The following is a 17,691-nucleotide window of genomic DNA, read 5'->3' on the forward strand; positions in this document are numbered from 1 at the left end:
TGCACTCATGTTTCTTCTTCAAATGCTATCATTACTCATCTTTGTCTCTCAAATTTGGAATAGTTATAGAATAAAGATGTTTTGTTGCGAGAATGATCTTATTTTAACAGAATTAAAGCAATTAAATGTTTAAGAAAAGCTGTCCACAGGGAATTTATCCACTTTCAGATGCTGTATTGATGCTCTAACTACTCTGGAAGTTTTAGCTGTCCTGTTATGTTTCTTATACCATAGTCTACTGCTGTTATGTTTCAACTATTGGGTTTGTATTAGTGTAAGTTAAAAAAGCAGGGTCAGTCACTTAACCATGAATTTGATTACAACAATATTCTGGACAGCCTATTTACTTTGAGACTGAAAACAACATGATTCAATTGCAGCCTTAATTAAGAAAAAGCCAGTAAACACATGTAATTCCTTCTGAAAATGTGTTATTCTTTTCTCTTAGAGGGCAAACCAGAGAAATTTTCAGTGGGTCTTTTGGAGCTTCCTTTTCGAGTTGGAGTACCTTTTAATATTCCTTTGGAACTGCAGGATGAATTTGGTCATGCAACACAGTTGACAACTGATATTAAACCAATTCTTGAAGCTAGGTAATTCAACCATCTCATTTGTTTTTTTGGTTTTTCGTTGGGTTTTTTTTGTCCTTTCCTCATGTGACATTAATACAGTAATTCTTTGGAGTTTGTTTGAGTGATATACTGGATACATTTCACATAAATGAACTGACATTGTTGCTTTTATTTCCATAAGAGTATCTGAAATTATCTTGTATATTAAAACAAGGTAATTTGGGGTGTGTGTGTTATTATTTTTAAAATAAATTTTTTTTAAAATAATGTATATGTGTTTATTTTTAAATTGATTCTGTTTTGTTTTCTATATATTTTCCTAGTGGATTGACATTGCAGTATGAAGAAGTAACTACAGGAGCAAAGTGCATCATTAAAGGTGTTACTGCTAAAGGCTGTGTAAATAGTTGCCAGGGCAAGGTAGGCTTATGAATTTAAACTTGAAGTAGCATATTTGGAAAAAAAAAAAAAAACACCAAACCACAGAACAAATGATTTTTGTGTAAAATGAGTTGTCACATAGTGTTATCGAAGTTTGGTCTATGCTAATGACTACAGGTAGTTCTTGGGATATTTTCAACTGATCTCTTGCAGCTCTACCTGGAGCAATTCGTCTTTCCCACAGCTGCACTCTGTTAGCTGAGGGGACTGGAGTTAAGGAGCTGAGCAACACATGGGTGTGTGGTAGTGTACCCAGCATGCTAAATCAGCCAGTTTTAGTTTAAACTGGTGCTCAGATTGGTTTAAGCCAAATCATCCTGGTGACTTTCATGCTGAAATAGCATAGGGAGCACTAAAGTATTTCATTCTTGTATTTGAGATAATAAGTAGTAATAGTTAATATGCGTGGTAACTGCTTAAACTTCTCTAGATGTTTCCAGAATGCTGTTTTCACTTCTGTAGCAAATATGTCATCCAAGTGCAACCTGTTACTGATGGATTCTCAGCACCTACTGAAGCTTCTAATTTACTGTAAAACCAAAACCATGTTACATGATAAAATAGTCCTAAAAAATAATTTTAAAATCATGTATATGGTATATTTACACGTATTTTAACCAGGTCTTAATCCTTTCATTTAGATTTGATGTCTAGCGTAGTAAAGACAAAGCTAGGAACTGAGGTAGCTGAATGTACCTTATTACACTGTTGATATTGTTGTTTAGGAAAAAGCAAATAATGCTGCTGGTGGAAAGGTGTGTAAAGAGAAGAGGGAGCATATATCTGTTTATTGAAAACTGGAGGGTGTTCAATGTAGTAAGTTTTGTAGGCAAAGCTCAGCCTTTAAGGTGAAGAACAAGAATAATGACAGAAGATAGAGGTGGGTCATGGGAGAGGTATGTAGGAGTAAAAGCGCCAGGCTGTAGTAAGACATAAATGTGGTGAGGGCTAAGACCAAGACTCATTTAAGGAGCTTGCCATACAGAAATAATACCATAATATAATAATGAAAAAGAAGAGGTGTTATTTTCTCATGTTGCTTAATTGTGTAAAATTTCAGAGACTGTTCAGGAGCTGGCACTGAAAGTAGTGGTTCTAATTTATATGAAAAAAGGACTGTTTAAGATGGTAATGAAAAATAATGACAAAAAGCAGGGTGGTGGGACAACAGAGTAAAAACAGCAGATAATTTTAAATCATAAATACAGTGTAATTTTCAGTGCTTTAAAATGAGAAGCAAAGAAGAATACAGAAATTTTCAGCACCTTAAAAGTTGATTTTGAAATTGTAGTAGAACAGCTAAAGTATCTCAGAGCGACAGCTAGTAATAAGGATTCTGGAGAGAATTTAGAAGGAGAAAGAGAATGAGAGAACAAAAAGAGGAATTGAGAGCATGGGAAAAATTAATGTTTTCCTGACAGAAGAGTTAAGGAGAAAATGTTGAAGGAGTAATCATGTCAAATGGAGACAAGAAACTTGAGATAAGAAATAAAAAATATCACAGTCGTCAATGAAGGAAACACTGATGGAGAAGAAAAAGAAAGCAGACTTCATTTACTTCTGTAGTCATTGATTTAATTCCACCCAAACCAGTCAAGACAGATAAGTATGTTTTGATTGTGGGTGGAATCAAAGAGAAAATTTTAAGTCTGGTGTGTAAGCAATATCAAGCGGACTGCTGCCTTGTAGGATTTTTAATAGTCAGGAGAAGGGTGAAGAAGAGAGTTTAAAAAAGGAAAATAGTATCTCTTTATTCTTTACATTTTAAAGTACTAAAATATACATAGAACCAGACTTGAATGCCAAAGGAAAGTAGATAACAGGGGTCATGAAGGATAAGGGGAAGGAACTTACCTAGATGACACAGATGTTAAGATTAAAAGGAGTGAAGTTAAAGATGTAAACTGATTAATTAGAGGCAGAAGATAGTGCAGTATTAAGAAGGCAATAAGTAAAATTGAGTATTGCAGTAAAGGGGTTAAAACTAAATGAAGGGGAGCATAGGAGGAGTGTCTAGTACTGAATACAAAGCTTGACTGAATGAATTACTGAAGAATTTGACTTGTTGACATTAAATGTCAGCTGTCAGCTATACTGGTTTCATATGTTTTTATTCCCTACCTTATTTTTCCCAAGTCCCCCAACATGTACCTTTAGTGTATTTTGCCTTCCCCTTTTCTTGTGATTCACCTGTTTGTTTTAATCAAACTCCAGCTGATCTGTGCTCCTTGGCTGGCAGGCAGACCAGCATGGTTGGCTGATTGGTTGGAGCTGGAGAGTTTTCATGCGTGTTTGTGGCCAACCATCAGTTGGCGAGTTTATTTGATGTGGCTGCAGTTGTGATGCACCTGCCCAGGCCTCATGGTACTTTCTGCTTCTCTTACCCAGCAAGCCAAAACAATTGCCTGATTGTTTTCATCCAATCTACAAGGTGTTAATGCTGCATATACCCTGTGAGGCATGGGAAGGGCATAAACCAGGATTACAGAACTGAACCTTTCCAGAGGCAGCGTTTCTGAACACATACAAATGACAATTCATGAATTGCAATGAAATATTCTCAAATATATAAAATATGAAATTCTCATATCTGCAATGCAACTAGTCTTTTACAATTGGAGCTTTTAAGCTCATGGATTAGACTGCTTCATTCTCTTGATTTTAATGTGAAACTTGGTTTTAATGATGCAGTTGTTTTTCCTATGGCCTTATTTCAAAGGTGACATGGATAGTAATTGTGGTGCCTTGCTTCAGGCAATTGGCTAAGGAATAATGAACACAGAACTTGCAGACCCTTTCTCTAAAACCCACTAGTTATGATAGCTGCTTTTAATGGTTTCAGAACAGTGTAGTTTAACATGCAAATCCTGGATTGAACATCTCTGGGAATAATATGAAAAAGACAGATCTTAGTACAGGAAAAAAAAATAATCTTGATTTATGTAGCAGTATGATAAAATTTGGACAGACTTCTGAAATTTAAATGTATTTGAATTGACAGACAATGTGAGATGATTTATGATCTGTTTTGTTTAAGGTTAATATTTTAAATATTCTTTTCATTAGAACTTTAACCTGAAGGTTACTCTTCCTGGTTTGAAAGAAGACACACAAATCTTTAAAATAAGATTGCAGCCTGGTAAGCATCCTTAAAATATTTAGTGAATTTCTGTTGACAATTATTCTGACACTACTAATGAAATGCTTCTTCTCCCAAGAAGATAAAACATTTAGTGAGGCATAAAAAAGGATATTGTAGCTCATCCAGGTAGTGAGTGAAGCTAAATAAAGCTAAGGGCATGTCTTTCCTAGCGGGAATAAAATCAAACTCACAGCCCAGTCTTGTCTGTCATTCTAGCAACTGGAATTTGTCTGCTTACTTGAGACTGATTTTCACTTTGTTTTAATTATTGGAGATCTTTTTCTAACCTTGACCACTGAATGAATGAATTTCTTCTCATTTTTGTTCAGAATTGAGCCCATTAACCTGTAGTAATCTCTGTTGACCTGTTCTTCCTGTAGAGAACATCTTGTGAATGACTTAAGGATTGTAGATTGGTTTGGGTTGGAAGGGACCTTAAAGATCATCTAGTTCCAGCCCTGCTGCCATAGGCAGGGACACCTTCCACTAGACCAGATTTCTCAAAGCCCCATCCAGCCTGGCCTTGAGCGGTTCCAGGGGTGAGGCATCCACAACTTCTCTGGGTAACTTGTTCCAGTGCCTCGCTCCCTCATAGTGAAGAATTTCTTCCTCATATCTAACCTAAATCTACCCTCTTTTGGTTTAAAGCCATTACCCCTTGTGCTATCACTGCATGCCCTTATAAAATGTCCCTCTCCAGCTTTCTTGTAGGCCCCCTTTAGGTACCCTGGAGTCTTCCTCCAGGCTGAACAGCCCCAGCTCTTTCAGCCTGACTTCATAGGAGAGGTGCTTCAGCTCTCTGATCATCCTCGTGGCTCTTCTGCTGGACCTGCTCCAACAGGTCCATGTCAGTATGTTGAAGGACCCAGAGCTGAACGCTGTACTCCTGGTGGTGTCTCACAAGAGCAGGGCAGAGAGAGATAATGACCTCCCTCGACCTGCGGGTCATGCTTCTTTTGATGCAGCCCAGGATAAGATTGGCTTTCTGGGCTGCAAACACATGGTTCATATTGAGCTTCTTGTCAGCCAACACCCCCAGGTCTTTCTCCTCAGGGCTGCTCTCAATCCATTCTCTGCCCAGTTTGTATTTGTGCTTGGGATTGCCCTGACCCATGCAAGTCTACTGCCCTTACCAGGTTTTTATGTCTTGTGGATGCCTTGGTTCCAAGGATTCCCTTATGAGGGATAACAGGTATCATATTACTTCATTACCTGAGTTTTTCTGGATTTCGGATATAAGGTATAGTTTGAAGGCTGATTTTTGGTCTCCCAGATTACAAATTACAGGCTTTCCCATGCATTTTGCAGACAAGTTGTGTACTTCAAGCTTTGTAAGAGCAGCAATGCACAGTTTATTCCATTATTCTTTATCTCTTGAGGAGCTACAGCTTCATGTGTAAAATGGAGTGGAATGATCTGACTTTTATATTGCTTAGTATTTACCTTGGGCTGGAGGCAACTTCATCCTTCATTAGAATCTTTCGCTTTTGGCAATGTAGAGATGCTTTGCTACCTCTTTCTTCTCATTAGACTTATCCTTGGCTCTTAAAGCTGTTTTTTAAGGAAGGAGTGAATGAAAGCTATTTCAGTCTTTTCCTGTTCTTCAGCCAGTGAGTTTGAAATGGAAGTTTTAATGAATGATGCATAAAGGATGTTTCTGAAAAATGGGCTTCTTTGTTCCTTCAGAACTCTTCCTTTAATAGTAATCTGTTACTTCTTTCTCTATTTTTAAGGTGGTTAGTTACATGTTCAAGGGGTAGACTTACTTGAATAGGTTCACTTTACTATCCAAATAATGCCAACAACATTTTCTTTTCGTTTCCTTTCCATGTAAGTTGTAGCTGTGGTGGCTTTGGTAATTAAACTGCTGCCCATCGATTGATCAGGTGTCTCAACATTAATATATTTGGTTTTAACCGGTCAGGAGAAAGCACCCAAGTTTCTTTTTGATGAATGGATCTGTATACTATCTAAATAGCACTGTTACGTGTTTACACCTTGTATGTGCTGAAGTTCATCATGTTTGTCTAACTGTCTCTTGCTGAATTAATTCAGAAGATTGGCAGGCAGTATGTATTGAAAGCCAGGAAGTGTCTAGAAATTCTCTGCATAAAGCAATGCACTTGGATTAGTCTAAATGGTTTGTTACCAGAAATCTTGGTAGCTTGGCTTTAAAAACTTTTTGAGATAGCAAAAACTGAAATTCAGTGTCTCACAAGTTATCTAAAATATAACCACTGTTCTGCAATCCTGCATTTTAACAGGTCCTCCTTGTCAATTGAAAGTAAAACCAGATTCTGAGATTCTAAAGATTGAAAATGGTACAGCCTTCCCCTTTCAGGTTGAAGTACTGGATGAATCAGGGAATATAACAGCACAGCCCAAGCTGATAGTTCATTGTAAGGTAAACTGCATTTCATTATGTCTCGCAAGAATTTTGATACTTGCTTTTTAAAGGGCTGGCAAAAGAGCCTATTTTGGCATCTAGATAGAATTTATTACCTTTAATAATGCTTTTGAAGTTTCTATAGCTTGGTAGACATAACTAACTCTTGCTTTATGAGTCATTCAGTAAGTTTCAGAATCAGAGGAACCTGGCCTTAGAAATAGAAAAGAAAATTATGTGAGCATATATAGCTACAATTTTAAGGTATTTTAGGTCAGATTTGTGACATACAATGCTGACATCTGTTCAGGAAAAAAAAACCTTCATACAGCTTGCTTTTGATTTTATTTTTTTTTTTAAGATGAAAATGCAAGTCTATTGCCTAAAAATAATATCAGATAAGACTTAATCATAAGTATTTACCTAAGTTCAGAAGGGAATGCAGGTGTTACTGTGGCTTGTAGAAGTAAAAAAAACTTTTACCCTTTTGGACCTAGGGTGCTTTTTTTTAAGTCAAGAAAATTACTTTTCCAATTCTACTGAAATCAGTCTTCCAGCAAGACCAGGTAAACAAATAAAAAAATGCTTTTCCCACTGCAAAATAGTCTGCATTCCATTTACACTTTATGCACATACCTACTCTTCATGTAGACTGGATCTGCAGTAGTATGATGACATACTGAACTTGATATTTAAATTCTGTTTAAGGTGTGTGGGTTTTTTTTGAAAATTAATGAAAAGGAGGTTTATTTGACAACTTAAGTTAATTTATTGCCATAGTGGCAAAAGAGATTTCATAGGTGTCTTATGTTTATGAGAGGCTAAGAGACTAGTGTTTATGAATTAATACAAAATAGTTGAGTGGATTTTAATTCTTACTTCTATAACTTCTTCGGTTCTCCCACACATCTCTTATAACCTGTGGAAAAAAACCCATAGGTGTTGATCTTGCAGGCTTCTGGAAGACTGAAAACTATCAAAATTATCTGTACATAATCTTATATATATTTGGACTTATATAAAGAATAATTTCTGGAATAATCCTATTGGTTCTGTGAAGGAAATCTGAAGTTTAATTTTACATTTTAGTTTTCAGGTGCTTCAGACCTTCCTGTGTATTCTGTGGACTGCAGTAATGCAGGAACAAACATTTTAACTGGTACAGTTATACATGTACAGAATATCAAGAAAGACCAGATACTGAAAGCAAGTATTGAAATACCTGTAAGTATTGATTTGGATGTTTGGTTGAACAAAAGATTGAAAACAGTTTATTGTACTGTCTTGCTAGTGTGCTGAAGTCTTTTATGAATGAACTTAACCTCCAAAAGTTACTGTTCTAGTTACCATAAGTCTGATAATCGGTGTCTGCCCTTTTTCCTCTCTGGGTAATCATAAAAAAGCAAAGTATTTCTTCCATTTTTTTCTTCACATCTTACTCTTTATTTCTAAAATCCCTAGCATATTTCAGAAATATGCATTATTTCTGGGATTTTTCTTCCCTTTTTTACTCCCTGGATCCTTCTAACAAATGCCTTCGTTGCATAAACACTTAGAGCCCAAATAGGTATGGCAATGGGTTCCCCAAAAATTAAGTGAAGAAGAGATACATTTTTTTCAGAGGTTAAAAATCAAGTTTTGCAAGAGTAGCAATTCAGTCTTAAAGCTCTTGGAATTTTGAATTTTTTAAATGTTGTTGAACATCCCGGTTCTCGAGTAGTCTGTAGAGCCATGCTGCTGGAGAAAACGTACTGAAAAATGTGTAAACAAATACTAATATGGCAAGACGACCTATATGAAAGGATATTTATGAGTACTCTTAAAACATATATTGTAAATTGTATAGCAAAGTACTTTTGGAACAGAAAATGTTTTCTAAATAGCATCAATTCTAATACCTGTTAAAAGTTGTAAGTATTCTTGCATGTCCTTTTGATTTACTTTTCACAATTCAAGCTGATTTCATGTTTGGACACCAGGTCACACCTGATAATCCAGAGTAGTGTCATAGGTTATTATGGAGTGATATTTATGCATAGAAGTATACTTAATATGTTAATTATTTTTTTTCTCCTCATGTATAGAGTTGTAAAGATGTGCCACCAGTGGAAAAGATTATTAAACTTCTTCCTAGCAGTCGTGTTGCAAGACTGCAGGTCTTAAGTATGGACGGACAAAAAGCTATTCAAATTAAACATCAGGATGAAATTAGTTGGGTTGCTGGTGATATCATGCGCAACCTTATATTTCAGATGTATGATGAAGGAGAAAGGGAGATACATATAACTCCAGCTGTGGCAGAAAAAATCAAGGCAAGTACTTTTGAGTAAACAGCAGCATAATATGGCTGAGAGATACAATGCTGAGTCTCTAAAATCCATAGACATCAGACTATGAAATAATATTCCTCAAGACTGTATTATTAAACATGGGAATTTCACTCTGCTTAATAAATTTTTAATAATAATTTCATTAAAATTGTGTCCTTGATGAGATAAAGGCATTTAATTAAAGGTTAAATAACACTTCAGGGTAGTATTATGAAAAGCAGGTTAGTAATTTCCAGTGCTTCTCCTAAACATAAGAAAATAATTCTGACATAATTACGATTCGTCAGATGTAGGGTTTTCCCAACATTCAAGAACCTTGAATAGGCATGTGTTTCTTCATAAAGATTTGCCTACCTATCTTATCCCTTTGTGTACATAATACAAAGGTAGAGCTTCACCAGACGTAACACTTCTTTTGGTGAGGTTTTCCAGAATCGGATGTTTCCTAACTCAAGATTAAGCAAGGGAAACTCAATATATGTTTTGCTTGGGGGGGGTTAGAGTAGTTTTCTGTGTCTGGGAAGACAGCATTGGTTACTGTTGGAAAATGCCCAGGCTTTCATTGGAAGCTTCTATTGCCTGTATGTTAATTCAGCATATTGAGTATGCCCACAAATGTATTATGTAGCTAGTCACTAATAATTTAACTTTTGATTAATTTGAGAAATTTTAATTTTAGGTTAACTGGACACCTAGAATTAACAGAGAACAGTTGATTCAGGGATTATTACCTGATGTGAAAGTACCAACATCGGTAAAAGATGTACGTTACTGTCTAATTACTTATCTTGATGTCCACGTGTCTTTGGAGAGTGCATTTACAGTCAGGTTTGTTAATTTGAAATAATTCTTTATTATGTTGTTGGCAAAGGATTGTAGATCTGTACTATGGGGTAAAAAAATCTTTCTTCAGAAGCTGAAATAATATAAGCAGTTGGCAAACAGGAGAACGTAGGTATGGGTGGTTGAGTAGGGGTTTTCTTATGCAAATCGTTTACAGATGAGAACATTAGCTGTGTGAAAGTGTCAATTACAATCTGTTTTTATCCAGCCCTGCAATCACTTCTGTAAGTAGTGTAAGTAGTCTACATACACTGACGAAGATTATTGCTATCTTTGAAAACTTCCAATAAACATTAGCTTATAGAATAACTAATTTTACGGAAGAGTCCATTCACTGGTTACCAAATAAAAATATCACTATTAATTAATTGTTACCGTTACAGATATTATTACTTTGAAGCTAAAGATAGTATTTATCTAGACAAATGCTGGATGCCTGCATCTCGTGTCCATCAAAAGTGACCGGCTGTAAACTGAACTTTAAAAATTGCCTGTTTATCACTCTTCGTGAGTCCAGGCAGATAGTTCTACTTACTGTATCTTCGTAAAGTTTGTTAAGATACACTAAAGTCATTTAGAATTGGATGTATTTCATGTGTTCTAAATAGGTTAAAATTAAGTAATTGGTTCACAGCACACTGATGCAGGGGTAGATTTGTAGCAATTAGACCTTTCACAGATCTGCAGTAGAAAAAAAAAAAAGAATAATCACATGACCAAGCATTAAGATTCTTTAAAATATTGTAAAATGCTGTTCATGATGCAGTACTGTCAGAGACAGAAAATTTTTCAGTTAAGTAGTATTTTTTTAATTTAAGAAGAGCAGAAAAGCAGGCTGAATTGATACCTCCCTTCTTGAAAAGAATTAGAAAAATGGATTGATTGATTTAATATCTTTAATATAATTTTGCTTGTCTTTGAAAAGCAGTCTCAGATCAGGGAACTTCTATTTAGGGATTATACTACTGCAGTTATGAAAATTAACTGGAGGTTAAATCTAATGGGATTTTTAAAGATCTCATGTCATTTTTAGCTTAGAACACACAAAAGGATCTTACAGATGCCAGATAATTCTCAAATATTTGGGGAGCCAGCACATAACTTATGTTAACCTTCATGAAGTAAATGGAAGGCAAGGCTGAGATTGTTTAAAAGCATCCCAGAAAATATTTTCAAGAGACAGGTGTTAGGCATAGTTTAGGCTGATGACTTCTGCTTTGTCGTAGCAAAAGAGGAAATGTAAATCTTATTTTTCTTTTTTTACAGTTCTTCATCTTATCCATAATTTTTGTGATGTGCTCTGGTTTTGTTTTGCTTTTAAGGAAAAACTGTATCACCAAAAAATTTAAGCTATGTTAGTTGTAATCAAGTCCTTAAGAAGTCAGCAAATATTTTTGTAGCAAGAGACACTATGATACCTTAGTATGTACATATCAAGATTAATGTGGTATTATAATTGATTTTACAGTAGTAGATGTATTCTAGTATTTAGGCAATTGTATGTTACTTTGACTTATAGGTGTTGGGGATGGTGGGTTTTTTCAAGACAAAATACTCAAAACTTGAATTCTGCTTTATCTGGCTAATGATCTGATCTTTGGTAAAATACTGGTTGGCAAGTTATTACAGATAAGGTAAAATCTCATAGCGTTGCTGTGGTTTGCTGTGTAAGTAGTGTCTGATAAACTCGCTCTGAATAAGGTTGGGGTGAAAGCTATGTAACTTGTGCGTACAAGGCTTGATGCTGTAAATATATGCAAGGATCAAATTAAAAAAAAAATATTATTCCAGTCACAAATAAGAGATAACTGCTCTATGCTTTATCATGCCTGCTATTATAAGTGATTACCTTCTTGAGAATGATTATAAGTCAATTTTCATATGCTGACTTAGACCACGTCCTGATGAACCCAAGCACATCAAATGTAAATTGAAAGGACCAAACACACTGCAGGTGGGTGAAGAACTACAAAGTGAAATCGGTGAGTATTTGCATATTCTATTTTTTGTAAGATACTTTTTCTTTGTAGTTTCTTAACCTCTTATGTATACAGATGTCATCAAGAGTGAATTATCTTCAACTGTTTTAATATAAAAGGCAGGTTTATATTCTCATTCATAGAAGGATGATCAGACTTCTCTAATTGCCATTCTACAATTCTGTAGTTACTCTCGATAAAATTTGCCTTAGTCTGAACATCACACCGAGTTCAAATTGTTTGTAAATTTTTTCTAGTTCATATATTCTGAAATCTTACAGGCCATAACAGCGTTCAGACTATTTCAAAGGCATGGAATTCAAAGTGAAACATTTCAAGGTTAACTTTAACCTAAGAAGACGACATGTTAGGGATCAGTCTTCTCATTCTTCAGTTTCTGTAGGCGGTTGCTACGTGGCATAGTAAGAAATTGAAAATTCTTACAGTATTTTGGGACATTAAAAGTTTGTGTGTGAGCAAAAGAAAAGCACGCAGGACAAACTTAACAGGTTGAAAAACAGCTTTCAATTTTATGGTTTGTTTTTCTTTTAACTTTATAGCAAGAGTTTTTATTGAGAAAAAGTGGGAAGCACAAATATGTGATATGACTATACAGACACTTTATCCCCTTTTGATACCCACAAGATAGGGGGATCTTATCAATGTATATAAATAACTGAAGAGAGAGTGTAAAGAAGATAAAGCCAGGTTCTTTCCAGTGGTGTTCAGTGACAGGACTAGAGGCAGTGGGCACACACTGAAACACAGGAGCTTCCCTCTGAACGCCAGGAAATACTTTTTCACTGTGAGGGTGACTGAGCACTGGCACAGGTTGTCCAGAGATCTTGGAGTTTCCATTCTTGGGATATTCAAAAGCTGTGTGGACACAGTCCTGGGCAGCTGACTTCAGGTGGGTCTGCTTGAGCAGGGCGATTGTACAAGGTGACCTCCAGAGGTCCCTCCCAACCTCAGCCATTCTGTGATTCAGTGATACTCAGGTAAATTTTCTCTATATGGTGTGTATATTGTATACATGTATATTCTGTATGTTAAAGTCATTAAGCAGCTGCTGATATGATCATGTTAATAATCATTTAAATGATCACCTTTTTTTAACAGATGTAATGATTACAGATCAGTATGGAAATCAGGTTCAGACAGTGACGTCTGCATGTGTAAATTCCCTTGGAGTTTCTGGGCCTGGACTTGATAAATCAAATTTGAAAATATCTTGGCAGGTATTTATAAGATGTCATATAGTTTATTTCTCTGTGGCCTTTGTATGGTAATTGTCTCAATTCTGTCACACACAGTTGAACCAAAACTGGAAAGGTAGTAAAATTAAAAACTAATCGGTAAGCTGTGAGAAGATAGAGACTTAAAGCATTAAAAACATGATCCTGTTCTAAGGAATACAGCAGCATCTGTTATAACTCTTGTCACTGCTGCATATATACAATACGGGGACCAGTTCAGTTCATGCTTGAGTCAGGTTTGCCTTGTTTCTAGTCCATCATTCTATATCTTTTCCTCTAACTTATTTTTAGTCTTCTGTGTTTATTTATGATGGTACAGTTGATTTTATGATCTTTTGAAGAACCTTGTAGAACAGACTAATGATATTGTCTGCCATAGTTTAATACAAAATGGATTCTATAGCTTTTAAAATATTGTCGTCGTTTAACCCCTGGCTGTAATTAAGTGCCATGCAGCCACTCACACAGACCCCCTTCATCCAGAGAGATGGGTGGAGAATCAGAAAGGAATGTAAAACTCAAGGGTTGAGATAAGAACAATTTAATAATTGAAATAAACTTTTTAAAAATGAAAGAACAACAACAATAATAATAACACTAACAATTATAATGAAAAGGAGGGAAGGGGGAAAGGAGTGAAATCCAAAGGAAAGGGAGGAAAGAAGCCAAGTGATGCACAATACAATGGCTCACCACCCACTGACCGATGCCCAGCCAGGCCCCGAGCAGCGATTGGCCAGCCCCCCAGTTTATATACCCTGCATGACATCCCATGGTTTGGAATATCCCTTTGGCTAGCTTGGGTCAGCTGTCCTGGCTGTGTCCCCTCCCAGCTTCCAGTAGGTTCTTGATTTACTGTAAACATTACCCAGCAATGACTAAAAACATCAGTGTCCTATCAACATTGTTCTCACACCAAATCCAAAACACAGCACTGCACCAGCTGCTAAGAAAATTAACTCTGTCCCAGCTGAACCCAGGACAAACATGTTGGATATAACTAAGTTGTACATAACTATTATACATTGAAAAACAGGTTCCTGATCACTTCTCACACAAGAAGTCCATTTAAATCTAACGAAAGATACAGAACTTGTAGTTGAATTATTAGTCCACTGTCTCACAATAAAAACAGCAAATAGTGTCTAGTGGACATAAATATTAAAATACCATATTGATCAAGACGAATAAATTATATGTATTTGTTCTTGATAAAATCTTTTTATTTCTCAATAGGAAAGTACTCTGACAATGAGAGTAAAAGGTATTCGGTTTAAACCTTGTGTACTTGGAAGCAAAGAATTGTGCTTCGCTTGGCGAGAATTTTCTGACTTTCTTAGAGTAAATTTAACTGCAGGACCCCCTGCTAAATTGCAGCTTGTGGATTGGCCAGAGTTAGAAAAGGTAAGTTGAATGGGTTTGGTTTGAAAGAAGCAATGGGGTCACTAGTCAGCAGGTCTTCTATTTCCAGAGCTTTTTGGAGCAGAGGATACTAAGATGAAAACCCTGGTTCCTTAGTATTGATACTTCTAAAATCTCTGAGAATGTGACAGCTCTAGAGACTTTTTTTATTCTATACCTGACAACATAACACAAGCAAAATTAAGTGTTTTGCATCTGTCCAATTATATAGACATGTTTTAAGTGGGTCTGTAGATGTGACACACTTTTCATGCAATAGCTAACTATATTTGTTTTTTAAAAGTAAACTTATTTTGGTGTAATCTAACTCATATGTGTGTGTTTATAACACTGCATTCCTTAATGTTTTACGTTGTTTATTCTGTCCCATTTGCCCTTCTACAGATGATGTATTTTTCTTTTCTTTGGTGCAGCAATTTTACTGTGGGCTGGATCCTAACACCCATCTTCACTGCTGTTCACCAAAGATACTGTCTTCACTGGTAGTAATAGTTGGCAGCTCATTTCTCCTTTATTTGTTGCTGGGTTTTTCTGATATTTAGGATGTAGGAAGGCAGTTCTAAATCAACTTTAGTTTCAAGTGTTTACAGTCAGAAAGTATATATCAAATATATACTTGATATATCAAACATATATCAAATGAAAATGATGGAGATTTTTGATGCCATCTATTTATTTGCTGCTTTGGTTTTTTTTTTAATTTTTCAATGTTGACTTAGGCTATTCAAATGATAGTGCTGAAGCTGCAGTAGAAAGCAAAATAGGGGAGTGGAAGCAGGTCAAAGAAAATTGGATCTCTGCATGGAGAACAGGAATAAAGATTGGCACGTTGGGAAAATGGAGAAGGAAGTTACTGAAGGAAAAAGTGAAACAAAAGGCTTGGGGAGTATCAACTATTGTCAGTCTCTAGAAAGCTGTCAGGGTATATCAGAAGATTAAAGTTCTAGGCCATTTGCTCTTTCTCCAACAAGGAAACTGATAAGCCTCTTCATAAGCACATCCTTCCTTTTACTTACATCAACACAAGTAACGCACACAATTCAATTCAAGTAGTGCATTTTGTAATGACAAGAGAATGCAGATGGGAAAACTCTAGAAATACCTTCCTGGAGTTTTACAGTTCTGTCATGGTCTAGCTTTTACGGAAGACAAATAGTATGGAAGAGGTGGACAGTATTGCGCGGGGGATTCCTGACCTGCCATGAATGTCTTGATATACCTAGAACAGACTAGTATAATGCATTTATATCTCTTCCAGCCTGTTGCAGTGATTAATGGTAGAGAATTGCAGAAGCCCATTATTGTTCAGCTATGTGATCAGTGGGGAAATCCATCTCCTGAACCTAATGTCAAAATCAGCCTCACAAAGAGTAACAACTTAAAGGTAAGCATAGGTCTTACTACGTGAACTTTGTTTAACACAAATTTTTGTTGTTGTATCTCATTTTCACATTTTTTGAAATAAAATATTGTAAGGGCACAAAAGAATAATTAATCTCATATAATAGTAGTGTCAACAAGTAATGTAAACTGTTCCCAGGACAGATTGCTCAGGTCTCATTCATCAAACAACCACAAATATAACAAATTCCTGTAGTACAGTGTCCAACTGTAATTAGTACACATTCTGGATCTTCTTCTGAACCTTTCTCCAAATTCTTCATGCCATACCACCCCAGTCCATCCCCCACTTTATCTGAGGTAATTTACTGGATGATAATAATAACGATGATATGGTCCAAACTGGCAATGAAATTATTTTTATCTGGTGGTTCTTTGATTGTTGTTCCTAAATGTGTGACTTAGCTCTGTATGTAAAGGTAGCCAGCAGGTTTGCTCTGTACTTGATTATCCCTGTGAAAAGCATTGGCAGTATAAACCAAATTAAAATTATGAGGATGTAAATTAACTCTGATTTAAGTAGTTACTGGCCTTTCTATAGTAAGGTATGAGTGTCAGATGGTTTACGTATTGGTCTATGTGAAGAAAAGGAGTTTGACAGAATACTCCATTCATTAAAATTTTTGTGCTTGTTACTGGGGAAAAAAAAAGTCAAACTGTCAAACATTCCTGTTGGTGCAGACACTGTTATATTGAGTGTGTACATTATCGTACGAGATATATTCATCCACCTCTGGACATGACATTTTTTCATGCAGGGCTGGTCTTGTTCCCGCTTGCCATGCATTTGTGCCCCTCGGTTCTCTCCAAACACACAGCAGCCAAGAACTTCATTTTGCTCACCTGTCAGGAGCTGTGCCACGGCCTCACCTTTGCCCCCAATTTAACTATGCTACTATTACTTATTTTTGTTGGAATTTTTTTTTTTAAGGAAATTTCTTTATATCTTGAACATTCTTCTGGCTTTCTTGAATCTCTTGCATAGAAGCCTGCCTCATAGTTTGGGATGGGGTTTTTTTGCCCTAACTACTGCCTTTATGGTGGCAGCTGCAATTCTTAGGACTTCCAGTTCTGTGGTTCTTGAGAGATCATACAGCCTTGACAGTAACGCTGTGTGGTTGTGCTGCCTGATCAAAGAGATGCAGTGGTGGCATGGTGTGTCTCTTCAGATATTATGTCTTCCTCCAGGGAGGACCAGCAGCATGTTTTAGAAATTCTGCATGCTCTTTATCCAAGTGGGATGTGCCCAGGAGAAAGTGTTCTGAAAGTCAAGGTGGATCATTTTTACAGTGTGTTTATTGCGGTGTGGTCTCCCAGAGCTGAAACTAGTATTGTTTCTAAGAGTTACTTTCATAGGTTAGCAGAGCAATCCACTGCATACTTGCTGAACACATGTCACGTCAGTATTCATGAGTATCTTGGAGAACCTCTTTAGAGAACTGTCTTGCCTTGGCATTTCAAATAGGTTGTATGCACAGTCTCCCAAAGGAAATGAGAAGCTTCTGGGAAGGGAAGTTCTCAGATAATCTGTCTGTCTGTATTTCATATCCCATTCTCTTAAGTTTCCTAAGCCTGATATTCTGCAGTTGCAGCATGCATTTCCTGTACTCCATTCTCTGTCTTACAGGTCTAGAACTAAATTAGTATGGCTGAACAGAAACACTAAACTTTTGTGTGCAGATAAATAGTTGAAATGCAGAAAGCACTGGTTCCTGTAAAAATTAAGTTTCCATTCTGCAATGTACAGTAATTTCAAATATGGGCTTATTTTGTTGAGTTGAATATATTCTTCAAAAGATGTTATGAAATGTCTGGCAATTTTGTTAGTATATCTTTACAATGCTGCCTTCCATTTGAACCATTAAGCCCACATTTTTTTGCCATTGCTTTTCTCTAGTGGCATGGTGAAATAAATCCAT

The 17,691-nt window shown here is 36.1% G+C and overlaps 1 protein-coding gene across 4 annotated transcripts in view; it reads left to right on the forward strand.

Moving 5' to 3' along the window:
- The window catches only part of SMCHD1 (structural maintenance of chromosomes flexible hinge domain containing 1), a 90,973-nt gene that overhangs the window by 46,265 nt on the left and 27,017 nt on the right, over positions 1-17,691 (forward strand). For all 4 annotated transcript variants that reach the window (XM_056330770.1, XM_056330767.1, XM_056330768.1 and 1 more), the window contains exons 20-30: positions 449-593; positions 896-992; positions 4,080-4,152; positions 6,420-6,559; positions 7,631-7,765; positions 8,626-8,853; positions 9,551-9,699; positions 11,608-11,696; positions 12,813-12,931; positions 14,186-14,353; positions 15,630-15,755. In XM_056330770.1, the coding sequence (XP_056186745.1) occupies positions 449-593; positions 896-992; positions 4,080-4,152; positions 6,420-6,559; positions 7,631-7,765; positions 8,626-8,853; positions 9,551-9,699; positions 11,608-11,696; positions 12,813-12,931; positions 14,186-14,353; positions 15,630-15,755 (1,469 nt within the window). The remainder of the gene's footprint in view (positions 1-448; positions 594-895; positions 993-4,079; positions 4,153-6,419; positions 6,560-7,630; positions 7,766-8,625; positions 8,854-9,550; positions 9,700-11,607; positions 11,697-12,812; positions 12,932-14,185; positions 14,354-15,629; positions 15,756-17,691) is intronic.

Source organism: Falco biarmicus, chromosome 3 (genome assembly GCF_023638135.1).
Source record: "Falco biarmicus isolate bFalBia1 chromosome 3, bFalBia1.pri, whole genome shotgun sequence".
In the NCBI taxonomy this organism is placed as follows: Eukaryota; Metazoa; Chordata; class Aves; order Falconiformes; family Falconidae; genus Falco; species Falco biarmicus.